The 12,412-nt window shown below is 40.6% G+C and overlaps 1 protein-coding gene across 1 annotated transcript; it reads right to left on the minus strand.

Annotated features, from left to right (window-relative positions):
- Positions 1 to 8,893: 8,893 nt before the first annotated feature.
- On the minus strand, positions 8,894 to 11,083 carry LOC113833976 (MLV-related proviral Env polyprotein-like). The gene has a single exon (XM_035439843.1). It carries the CDS (start codon positions 10,974 to 10,976, stop codon positions 9,006 to 9,008), a length of 1,971 nt encoding a protein of 656 aa, XP_035295734.1. The 5' UTR covers positions 10,977 to 11,083; the 3' UTR covers positions 8,894 to 9,005.
- Between the last annotated feature and the right edge of the window lie 1,329 nt (positions 11,084 to 12,412).

Here is a 12,412-nt window from a genome sequence, read left to right on the forward strand (position 1 = left end):
CAATAATCCAATAATCAACACCTTATACTATAAGTTACATTAGTCACTATAACAGAATAGGAAGTAATACAGTGAATTTCACTTTTGAACTAACTCATAATGACTAGGAAATCTTTACAGGAACATGTGTTTAAAGGACCTTAACCGGTTTCTCTCCTACCTGGCAAGTGTTAGGGAAAGCAGAGATGTGCAGTATAGTCATTGAGGAAGACAGAACAATGAAACTCATTAAAGGCTTGACACTTTGAACTTGAGCAAAATCCCTGGTAGGATATAGACAGAATATAAATCCATTCCTTTAGATCCATAATTCATCCAAACATACTCTGCATATTTACTTAACAACTTCCAGTAATTATGCTTCAATGATTTGCCTTAACTCTCCTCTGCAAACTTTTAAATTTGAAACAGCTATCTGCAACTTGTCAATTAAGTGGAAAGCAGATTATAGGTGTTTCAAGTTCTTTAGATATGGTTTCTAGAATTTGTTGACAGCAAGGGAAACTTGGGTAACTTCTAGATCTCTCCCCACGGGAACCCTTCGATTTTCAGTGAAGCATATTACCAAGGTAGCGTCCTTCTGCTTCTGCTCAGTAATTGCAAGAGGCTATCCTTTGTGCTTCTAGGGCCTCTCCAAATAAAACACTAATTCCAAGTGCTATAAGGTCATTTCTCAAACTCCATTGTTCCCCTTTGTCCTCTTTGTATTTTCTTCTGCCTCCCTTTCCTTCCTTCCTTTCTCATTCACACCTGTCACTGACTTTATCCTTTCCAATTTTATTTATCCACAATTTCCTCCCTTCCTCACTCTATCATTTGAATACTAAAGGAAAAAAAAGATATCCATTACTTGCTGCTCAAATTCCACTCCAACTAAGGACACAGTAGCTGAAACAGGTAATGAATTGATCAACACTGCTAGGCATTGTACCTGTTTTAAAAGAATAGAAAAAATAAAAAATGCTCTTGGACTTGTACCCTCTGTTCAACATTTGGCAAGCTATCCATGACCTATTCTTACTCATTGCTTTTTTTTTTTAATTGTAGCTAATGACTTGAAAACAACATAAATGTCAGGAAATGAGCTCATTTCCAAATAGTTTCATGACAGTTTTCTCTTGATTGGTTCTTTTGATTCATCAAGTTAATCTCAAGATCTTTGCAGCAATCAGTTCTAGATAAACCACAGTAGATGAACTCAACCTCATGCAGAGGAAAGGAAATGGTTTAAATATATTGGCTGCTTCTTCCTGCTTCATCTGTGTCAGCCTCCTGGTAAGTTTGAAAATGCAATCAGCTGAATACTGGACAACAGTCATTTTCTTCTTTTCCAAGAATTACCATGCTTGGCTTTAACAAGAACTTGAAAATTAATCTCTGCTTGTTTCCTTATCTTTCCTCACTCTGCTGAGCATTAAAAACACTAATGCCCTGAACAACATACCCCTCATTTCAGAACCCCAGGCTTGGAGTGCAGTGACCACAGGATCCCTTTAGTACCCCCATCAGAAACAAGCCACAGGCACCTTTCTCTTGCATCCAGCAGAGAAATCCACCTCTTGTGTCCTGCCTGAAGCTTTAAGTTTTGTACTACATCAAAGAAGTCTGATAATTAACCTGGAAAAGCATGGCTATTATACGTGTACCTTCATTGTGACCAAACTTCAGAGATGCTCTTAACTTTTTATACCAGAAATAAACACCTCAGGAAGGTTTTATTTTGTTGCTATGGTTTGATTTAGGGATGAAGCTCAGGGCCTCTGCCTTCCTGAATGCTACAGAGATATTCTACTTCCTACCCTCATTCCCGTTCTTTACCTCATATTAGAAAGAAAGGGGGCTATTTTTATACAGGCTTATTTTGACAAAGTTGCAAAATTCCAGGAAATTAAGAATTATATCTGTTTAATAAAAAAACCTTGGGTGACTGTAATTTAGCAGACTTAATTTGAGCAAAGAATGATTTGTACATCAACCTTAAATGTGAATAATTATCATTTAAATAACTTACACATACTACAGAAGGCCTAGAAATAAAAAGTATGTCACAAAACTTGCCTGACTAGTATATGCTTGGAAATATTTTCTGACTAGCTGAGTTTCCTGGTTAAATGTTTTTACTGTGCCCATGACAATTGAAAGTCTTGCTCAACTTGACTATTCTACTTCTTGGTCTTCATAAAATACTCTGCTAAAAAATAGAGCATATTTTAACTCTTTTACATTATAAAAGCTATTATTAATTCAAGGATTACTACTAATAAATTGAAAATGTTTCTATATTAATGGTTTGTAGAGTCCATGTATATATATTTACCTGAGACTTTCAATAATTCTTCAGCAGCAATGAAAAGTAACAAGTGATGTAACAGTTTCTTTGATATAAATCCAGGCAACATGGTGTTTGTGGGTGTGTACATATTTACTTATAGTGCAAGAAATCAACAAATGTGCAAAAAATAGAAACAGAAACAATAATCTAACAATTACATGTATTCTGTCTTGTGTTGTTAATCTCTTGGGATATATTCTTTAAGATTTTTTTCCATTCAGGCAATAATTTTAATTAATTCAATATAATTAGGTCAGGAACATAATAATACTTTATAGCCTAATATTAATATTAAATAAATTGCATTTTATTTACATTATGATAATTTCAATAAAGTCATGTTAATATAAAATGGTGTTAAATTAGAAGGATAGAATGTTTTTTTAATCCATAAATTTAAAGAGATATTCAAAATGTGAGTGATATATCTATATATAAGGGAGATGAAGAAACCATATTTTAAGAAAGTGTTGGAAAGAGAAAACCATTGCAACCTCAAATGAAAACATACACTAGTGTCTTTTTAATTGGAATGAAATGACAGAGGAATGGGTAATTAAAACTGTTTATATTAGTCCTGGAATGTTGTCATCCGAGGGGCAAAACTATTCACACACGTACTCTGATACATGCATATCCCTCTTGGACCTTTATGGCTTGTATTAAGGAAACACTTGATTGGTGAGAATAAACCACAAGACATTCCACTATAGATGAGTAATTGAGGGTGACTTTTATGATTTGGTTCTAGCACTCAAAGCAGCCAGTGTTTCTGCACAGTCAGGGATGTCTTCATGGGAATGAAATGATGTATTTTCTTCCCCATTTAGTTCACTTATACAGCTTTAGAACTAGAAAGTATCTTAGTAACATTTTTATATCAATTCACTTAATGAAGGATATTAAAATCCTGGGAGGGAAAGTGATGTACTGGGAGTCATTAAGTCTTTCCAATAATAATCAAGAACTCTTGTCCCTTAATTTATAGTTCACAACCTCAATTATACAATAAAATCAATTAGTAAACACTTACTTGGGACTTTCTGTGTCCAGGAAGATATTTAAATGTGATGGTAATAAAGAACTTTATTGCATTCTCTCTGTCCATAAGGAATTCACAGGAATGAACCAGCAACAAAACTTATATTAAATTAATAAAATGTATATTAGACTAAGCAATAGCATATATAAGGACAGGAATAAAGTAGAAAACATTAAACGTCAGTCTTTTCAGATTATTTTTGTTTATGTGAGCATGTGTATGTTTCTCTCTGTATCTCTCTTCTGCATCTCTTCCTCTCTCTCTCTCTCTCTCTGTGTGTGTGTGTGTGTGTGTGTGTGTGTGTGTGTGTGTGTGTGTGTGCATCTTTTATTTCTAGGGATATTTTAGGTAGCTGTAAAGATGAGTCAGTGGGTAAAAACAATTGCTAACAAACTGATGACCTATGTTCAACCCCTAGCTCTCACATGGTAGAAGGAAAGAATTGACTTCCACAAGTTCAAAATTGTCCTTTTAGTTCCATATGCATTCCTTGACACACATGGTGCTCCCCTGTCTCAGCACAATAAAAATAAATAAATAGTAATTAAAATTTAATGTTTTTGTTGTAAATTTTGTTGTAATGTTTTTGTTGAAATTTTATGTTTGATGTTTGTTTCATAATGTGTACCATGTGATATAACATATAATCTCCAAGCTCTTACTCATTTCTTCAGTTAATCTCATCTTTCTTGTGTACATATTGATAGGAGAAGTATGGCTTTATTAATAATTATTAATAAATTTATCAATTATTAAATTATTAATAAATTTATTAATAAATTTCTATTGCTTTCCTAAAATATTCTAAAACTGTGCTGTTAAGCACAATGTTGATAACTACTACATTGAATGATGGTTTGAATCTATTTTATTAATATGAAATTGTCTTTATTTACTTACTTAGTTTTTCTCTTAATCCCCTGTCTATGTGAAATTAATGTTTATTTCTATTACTATTACTCATTTTTCTTTTTTTCTTGCAGTTATTTTAATCCTTTTAAGTCTCAATAACTTTTTAAAATAGCTATGGCTGACTTCTCAGTTTTGATAATAGTTTATTGAAATATAATCCTATGTTATATGATTCATTTTTAATTGTTACAACATAATGGCATTTAGTAAATTCACAGAAATGTGTAACTAACACCATAACTTTACAATCATTTCCTCACCCACCACAAAATCCTGTACTCTTTAGTCCTATCTGCCCACTACTTCTTCCTCCACCTCTGGCCTCAGTTAACCACTAATCTATACTATGTAGGTGCTTCCTTGTATGAACATTTATTATCAAAGACATCTTATGTCTGACTTATTTTCATTAACATAGCTTTTTAAAATATATGTTATGTTTGTATTGTATGTATTGATTACTTGGTATTGTGTTGCTTTAAAACCATTCTCACAAGCAGTTTTGTTTTTACATTCAGCACATTCTTTCCAATGTGTCTCTACCCCCTATTAAACCCTTTATTTCCCTAGACAGTTTTGTTTCAACGTAGTCCTGTAATTTTAAAGAGTCTTTGCAGTCTATTTTAAATTTAGGAGGTATCTATGAGAAAAGGCATATGATACTTGCCTTTCTGAGTTGGATTTACCAGTTTTATTAATTATTTAATTATGTATTCATTTGTGATGTAATTGAATTATAGACACCCTTGTGAGTGTTATGCAGCATGTCATCATAACTGATATTTTCATTTTTTGATGAATAAATATGATAAGTATCTTTTTTATATACATCTTGCCTATTTTAATATCTTTGGAAAGTAGTCTAGAGAGTCATTGTTTCAGATCAAAAAATGGATTAATTATATTTACTAAGTAAATATAATTAATTTCTACCACCTTCCTGCTGCATGATATTTTACTATACAAGTTTTATATGTTTTGACTTTGCACAGTGATTTGGAAGGTACTAATCCTATTCTAAATTATTTTGATTGTTTTATTCAAACCATATATAAAATTTAATTAATCTTTTATTATTTGCAAGTAAGAGGAGGATTCAAATATATTTCCTGAATCCTGCTTAAGTAAAATGAGAATTGGCTGAATTTTAACTTCCTTGTTTTACTCCAAGTATACAAGTTCAGATATGAGGAATAAATAGTTACTATGAGATTACCATGTAACCTTGTTACCATGTTACAAACACCTTACTTTGTTCTGCCATTTTTTTATTTTTAATTTCATTTTATATTCCAAATACAGTTCCTTCTCCCACACTTCCTCACACACCCCCTCACCTTTGCCCATCTCACCTTGCCTCCTCCCCGCCAGCTCATCCCCAGTCCATTCCTCCTCATGGGAAAGGGCTCCCATGAGGATTCAAAATAGTCTGGCACAATAGGTTGGCATTAGGCTGAGCAAGGCATCCCACCACAGGGAGTGAGCTCCAACAAGCTAGCTATGTACCAGGTTTGTATCACAGTCCTACTGCCAGGGACCTTTCAGCTAGTCCAAGTTTCATAACTGTCTTCTACACACAGTGGGCCTAGTTCGGTCCATTGAAATTTCTACAGTTGTAGGACTAGAGTTCATGAGTTTCCACAAGCTTTGTTCAGCTCTCTCTGTAGAAATCTCCATCATGATCTTAACCTCACTTGCTCATATATTCCTTCCTCCCCCTCTTCAACTGGATTACCAGAGTTTAATCTAGTTCTTGGTTCTGGATCTCTGTGTCTGGCTTCATCAATTACTGGGTGAAGGCTCTAAGATGATAGTTGGGGCATCCTCTCCACTATTGCTAGGAGTCTTAGCTTGGGTCTTCCTTGTGGATTCTTGGAAGTTACCCTAGCAGCATGTTTCTCCCTAACCTCATAGTGGCTCTCTTTATTAAGATACCTCTTTTGCTGGGTGTTGGTGGTGCATGCCTTTAATCCCAGCACTCAGGAGGCAGAGGCAGGCGGAATTCTGTGAGTTCGAGGCCAGCCTGGTCTCCAGAGCGGCTGCCAAGATAGGCTCCAAAGCTACACAGAGAAACCCTGTCTCAAAAAACCAAAAAAAAAAAAAAAAAGATACTCTTTCATTGCTCGTCCACTGTATCCCTCTCTGCTTCAGCCATCTTATTCCCTCCTTTTCTCATACCTCCCTCCCCTCTCCCTTACCACCCCCAGTTTACCCTGTACATCTCGTCTAATTTCCCTTCTTAGGGCTATCTATGTGTCCTCTTGGGGTCCACCTACCTTCTCTGTAGGTGTGCATTGTAGTATGGTTATCCTTTGCTTTACATCTAATAGCCACTTATGAGTGAATACATACCATCAATACCCTACTTTTAAAGTTAGTTTGATTCAGTTCATATTTAATAAGACTAACTTAGATTCTATATTTCAGTACAAATTTGAAGTTTTAATCATTTCTCCACAACTATGACATTTATTTGTTACTGTGACATTTTTGTATCATTATACTACTCAACATATCATAGTTGAGTAGTATCTCTATGTCCACTGAGGTTATTCTCATGGGTGATCAGGCATTACTGTAGATTCTTTATTGTTCATTTTAAGGTATTACACTACTGTTTTGTTCATATTATTAAAATTGATCTTTTTTCTTAAAAAGTACATCATTATAATATTATAACTAATTTTTAGAGGAAAATAAGTTTACAGGATATTAAATCTAAGACAGGAGATTATCATTGATGGCTGGTTTCCTTATATCCTAAAGGGTCCTGTTGTATCTGTGTTTGAGAGATTGGGGACAGTATGGGTGTGTTAGAGATCCCTCAAGGGCATGGTGAGTCTCTCACTGTCGACTTGCTGAAAAAAAAAAAGTTTTGGGTCAGATTGTTCCTAAAGAGAACAGGGCCAGGGAGTAATCTGGGAAGCTTCTCTGTGGGGAGACAGAGATATGTGCCCTCATTCAAGCATTACAGCAACAAGATTCCCTTGCTGCAACTGCAGGCTCGATCTTGCTGTGGTTTCCCTATGGAACAGCTGAGATCCTTGGGCTCTTATTTCTGTCCCTATTCATGATTTAGCCCCAGTTTTTTTTTATTGTTCTTTTAAAAATTTTGAAACAATCTTATTTTACATATCTATCCCAGTTCCCTCTCCCTCCCATCTCCCATGCCTCCTACGGACCGTCCCATCCCACCCCTCATCCACACCCCAGGGAGGGTGAGGCCTTCCATGGGGGGGGGGAACATCAAAGTCTGTCACATCTTTTGGAGGAGGGCCTAGGCCCTCCTCCATATATGTGGGCTGATAGAGTATCCATCCCCGGGGAAAGGGCTCCAATGCTGGTTCCCCAGCTTTACAACTGGGGTCCGCGTGCTCTCACTTGGCAAGGTCAGCTGGTCCTGTGGGTTTCTCCAGCACTGTCTTGACCCCTTTGCTCATCCCCCTCCAACTCTACAACTGGATTCCAGGAGTTCAGCTCAGTGTTTACCTGTGGGTGTCTGCTTCTACTTCCATCAGCTACTGGTTATAGCCTCTAGAATGGCATTTAAGGTAGTGATCATTCTCATTATAGGTGAAGGGCATTTAAGGTAGTCTCTCCACTATTGCTTAGATTCTTAGTTGGGGTCATCCTTGTGGATCCATAGTGCCAGAAAAGAGATACCTTAATAGAGGGATTCACTATTGGTTTAAAGAAAACTAAGACCCAGTTCTTAATGAAGCATATATACATAGAACTCCACAACTGCTTCAGGATCCAGCTCCACCCAATGCTAAGAGGTTGATATCTTGCTTCCTTTGCAAGTTTCTAGTTCAGATGTTTCATGGTCAGCCCCGTTACACGTGCTAAAAGCATGTAGTTCTTAAGTTAATTTGTTTGTCTGCCTGTGAAAGACCCCCCTGAAGAGGTACTTTCGTAGAGGGAGACCCACACCCAGGAATCAGCGAGGCCACGAACTTGGATGCAAAAACAAGAGGCTTTATTGGAGACGCGGGTACCCGGGGCGACTTAGCTTCTGTGTGGCTAAGCGCCCCGAGCCAAGGGAAAGGGGTCCTTATATAGGGAAAAAGGCGCAAGCTAGGAGCAGGGATTCTATTGGATAATTCTAATGAGGCATTGTACAGAGCTATTCCCATTGGTCAATGTATATGAGGCGCTATACAGGGTTATTCAAATGAGGCAAAGTACAGAGTTATTCAAATGAGGTGAAACATAGAGTCTTTCAAATGAGGCGAAATACAGAATCATTTCCATTGGATGGTTCAAATGAGACACAGAGCCATTCCAGATCAGCATATTCTCAAGGTCTGGTGTCTGGTGTCTGGTACAGCAGACTCAATCCCCCCCCCTTCCTGATGGCTGACCTTGGGGGCGGAGACCTTGGGACGGAGTGTTTCTCTTCGGGGCGGGGGCTCAGGGGCAGGGCTCCAGGCCGGCTCACTTGGTGTTTGTTCTCGTGCCGACCCACCTGGTGCTCGCCCTCGTGCCGGCCCACCCGGTGTTCATTCTCGGGCTGGCCCACCTGGTGCTCATTCTCGGGCCGGCCCACCCGGTGCTTGTTCTCGGGCCGGGCGTGCGGCGGGTGGCGGGGAAAGGCCACTGGGGGTAGGGATCGGGGAAGCCTCCAACAGGAGGAAGAGGAGACAAACTTGAGAAAGAAAGGGCTAAGGGACAGGGGTCTTTCATTCCCCCATTTCTCTTGTAACTGAATGGAATCTTTCATTCAGAGGTCTCTGGATACTCTGGATCTATTTGCTTTAGCTGATGATATTGTTGAGTTAAGACTAAGGCCTGTACAACAGATAGTCGTTCTCTGATGAATTGAGTCAGTTTGTTCAGAATGCAGGGACCAAATATGAGGATCAAAAATAGAATAACCAGAGGTCCCATGAGCGTGGATATAAGGGTAGTCAACCAGGGGGACTTAGCGAACCATCCTTCGAACCATCCTTGTTGAGACTCAAATAGCTGTTGCCTCTGTTTTAGCCTTTCCCTAAGTTTGGCCATGCTGTCCCTAACTATTCCTGTATGATCTGCATAAAAGCAGCATTCTTCCTTGAGGGCAGCACATAGCCCCCCTTCCTGTAAAAATAATAAATCTAATCCTCGTCTGTTCTGCAGGACCACCTCAGAGAGTGATGTTAAGGATTTCTCAAGTGCACTGACTGACTCTTCTAGGACCTGGATATCCGTGTGCATGGCTTGTTGTAGAAGCTTAAAATGATTAATTCCCTGTAGGGCAATGGTTCCGGTCCCTATGCTGGCTGCTATGCCCCCCACTGTTATTCCTCCTAATAATAGGGCCACGGTAAAGGATATTGGCTCCCTCTTATATCGGGTTGATTTCTCTAGTACGCTGTAAACATATTCAGGTTGGTGGTATGTGACTTTGGGCCAAAGTTCTATCAATATACAAAAGTCAATGGTGGTGTTGAGAACAGTGGTAGAGACACAGGGAGTCAACCCAGTACTGCAAGCCCAATAAGTTCCATAAGGGGCAACAAGGTATCGGCTGTCCTGAGATAATGGCTCTACTTGGTTACATAATTCTTGATGTGAGGGAGGAATCCTGCCTATGCATAGCCCCTTTCCTGAGACCTCAGATATTGTGAGCTTGTGCTGCATAGCAGCTCCACAACTGGTAGGTGCTGAGGTCTGGTTGGAGTAGTTGCCCAGTATTGCCACGCCTTCATAATATGGGGGCCGGGAAACTAGGCATAACCAGCATTCCTGAGTCTTGTTGGGGTCTGAAAAATTTAAGGCTTGGTAAACTCCTTGGATTAATTGTAATAATCTATCTCCGGTACCTGGAGGGTCTCTGGTTATCTCGATGTTTAGGGCATCTGGGGTGGGGGAGAAGGTGACAGCACCTGGTGTAGCTTTAGGAATGGTAGGGGGTTCAGGGACTTGAAATTGGGTTGGGGCTCTCTGGTCCGCTATTACTGTGTTTGGCCCGACTGATTGTTGGCTTAGGGGAGTAATTTGTCTGTACAGGGAGAATAAGGTCACCGGATCTTTCCCTGCTCGGTGCAGCCGGAGTCCCCAGACTTTAGGACTATCCCAAGTAGTCCTTTTTCCAGCATCTGTGAACCTTAGGATGAGAGGGTTGCATTTTCCTCCGGGGGTGGCGCCTTGAAAACCTCCCCCTCCGGCACTATCATAACAGGGTCCGCAGGCTCTTTGCCCACATCTCCATGGTCCTTTCCCTGCGTACCCTGGGATCTCCCTCCGTTTGAGAGTGATGAAATCCCAAGAGGAAGAGGGTTTCCAGTAAGCCTCCCCTGTGGTTTCACATCCCCATCTTGCACAGTACCCTTCCTGCGGCCCCCCGCAGCCATGAGTTGGTTTATGGCCGGGGCAAACATAAAAATCCTTGCTTCTTGTTCCTATCCTTCCCCCAGGGTGGTGGCATCCGTACCCTGGGAATGGTTCCTGGTCAGAGGGATCCCAATCAGACCCTACTAAGTCACATAGGTCGACATAGAGAGGAGGGAACCCATCATGTAGAGTCCCTATATAAGTGCTGAGGTTGGCTATTTCCCCGGTCCCTAGATTGGCTATTTTCCAGGTGATATTATAAACCCTGTGGGGGTTAGTTGCTACATGGGGGGTAAACAGACAACCAATCAACAGGAGGGTGTACGAGAGAGTCTTATCTTTAAAGGATTTTGAGTGCGGTGTGCGGTCCATTCTGATGCAGTGGCTGAATCGGTGGGTCGGGCTGGCTTTACATGTGAAGCATGTATCCAAGCTGCAATGCCGTCTACCTTGAGTGAGGTGGGAGTGGTAAGCAAAACGATGTAGGGTCCCTTCCAGCGGGGTTCAAAGTTCTTGGCCTGGTGACACCGGACCCAAACGGTGTCCCCGATCTGGTAGGAATGGGGGATGGTGGGATGGTCCCTCTGGTCTTTATAAGCTTGAGCAAGGGGTTTCCAGACCTCCCGTTGTACTAGTTGGAGGGCCTGTAAATGAGCTTGGAGAGAAGGGGAGTTAGCAAAATCTGAGACATCTTGATCAAGAAAGTTAATGATAGGAGTAGGTACTCCATGCAGGATCTCAAAGGGTGTGAGCCCATGTGGTCCAGGGGTATTACGAGCGCGGTAGAGTGCTAGGGGGAGTAGGAGGACCCAGTCTCTAGTGCCAGTTGCAAGCGACAATTTTGTTAAAGTCTCCTTGATTGTTCTATTCATCCTTTCTACCTGTCCTGAACTTTGGGGTCTATAAGCACAATGTAATTTCCAATCAATCCCCAACAAGGTGGCCACTGACTGACTTACCTGGGAGACGAAGGCGGGCCCATTGTCTGTTCCCAGTACCTGAGGCATCCCATAACGGGGAAAGATTTCTTCAAGCAATTTCTTAGTAACGATCTTGGCTGTTTCATGTTTAGTAGGGAAGGCTTCAACCCATCCTGAAAAGGTGTCTACAAAAATTAATAGATACTTGTATCCATATTTACCTGGTTTAATCTCAGTGAAATCTATCTCCCAATGTGTTCCGGGCCGGTAGCCTCTGACCCGGTTCCCGGGAGGAAGCTTCAGTCTGGATGCGTTGACTCGGGCGCACGCATCACATTGCTCAGTTACCTGTTTTAGAATATCATTCTTCCCCAAAAGGAAATTGAATTCCTCTTCTCGTTCGAGGAGCTCCCGCATCTTCTTGGAGCTCAGATGTGTCATCTTATGTAAAAATGTCACTAGGTACTTGGTTACCCGGTAGGGGATGACAGTCTTTCCTTCATAAGTCCAATCCCCGTTTGGTTCCTTTGTGGCTCCCAATTTCTCTAGGGTTTGGATGTCTCTTTGTTCATAGTCCCATGAGGGGAAGGGATGGTCGTTGGTGGGCTCTAGAGCCAGGAGGTTAGTGGTGTCTGTGGTCAGGGCCGCCTCTCGGGCAGCCAAGTCTGCCCTTCGATTGCCCCTTGCTTCGAAAGAATCCCCTTTTTGGTGTCCAGGGCAATGTATGATACTTAAGGCGGCGGGCAGATGAAGAGCCCTTAAGAGAGCGAGGATTTTCTCCTTATTTTTAATGTCTTTCCCGTCGGAGGTAAGCAGCCCCCTCCGTCTGTAAATTTCTCCATGTATATGGGCAGTGGCGAAGGCATAACGACTGTCTGTATACACGGT

The sequence above is a fragment of the Cricetulus griseus genome, chromosome 2, assembly GCF_003668045.3.
Source record: "Cricetulus griseus strain 17A/GY chromosome 2, alternate assembly CriGri-PICRH-1.0, whole genome shotgun sequence".
Taxonomy (NCBI): domain Eukaryota; kingdom Metazoa; phylum Chordata; class Mammalia; order Rodentia; family Cricetidae; genus Cricetulus; species Cricetulus griseus.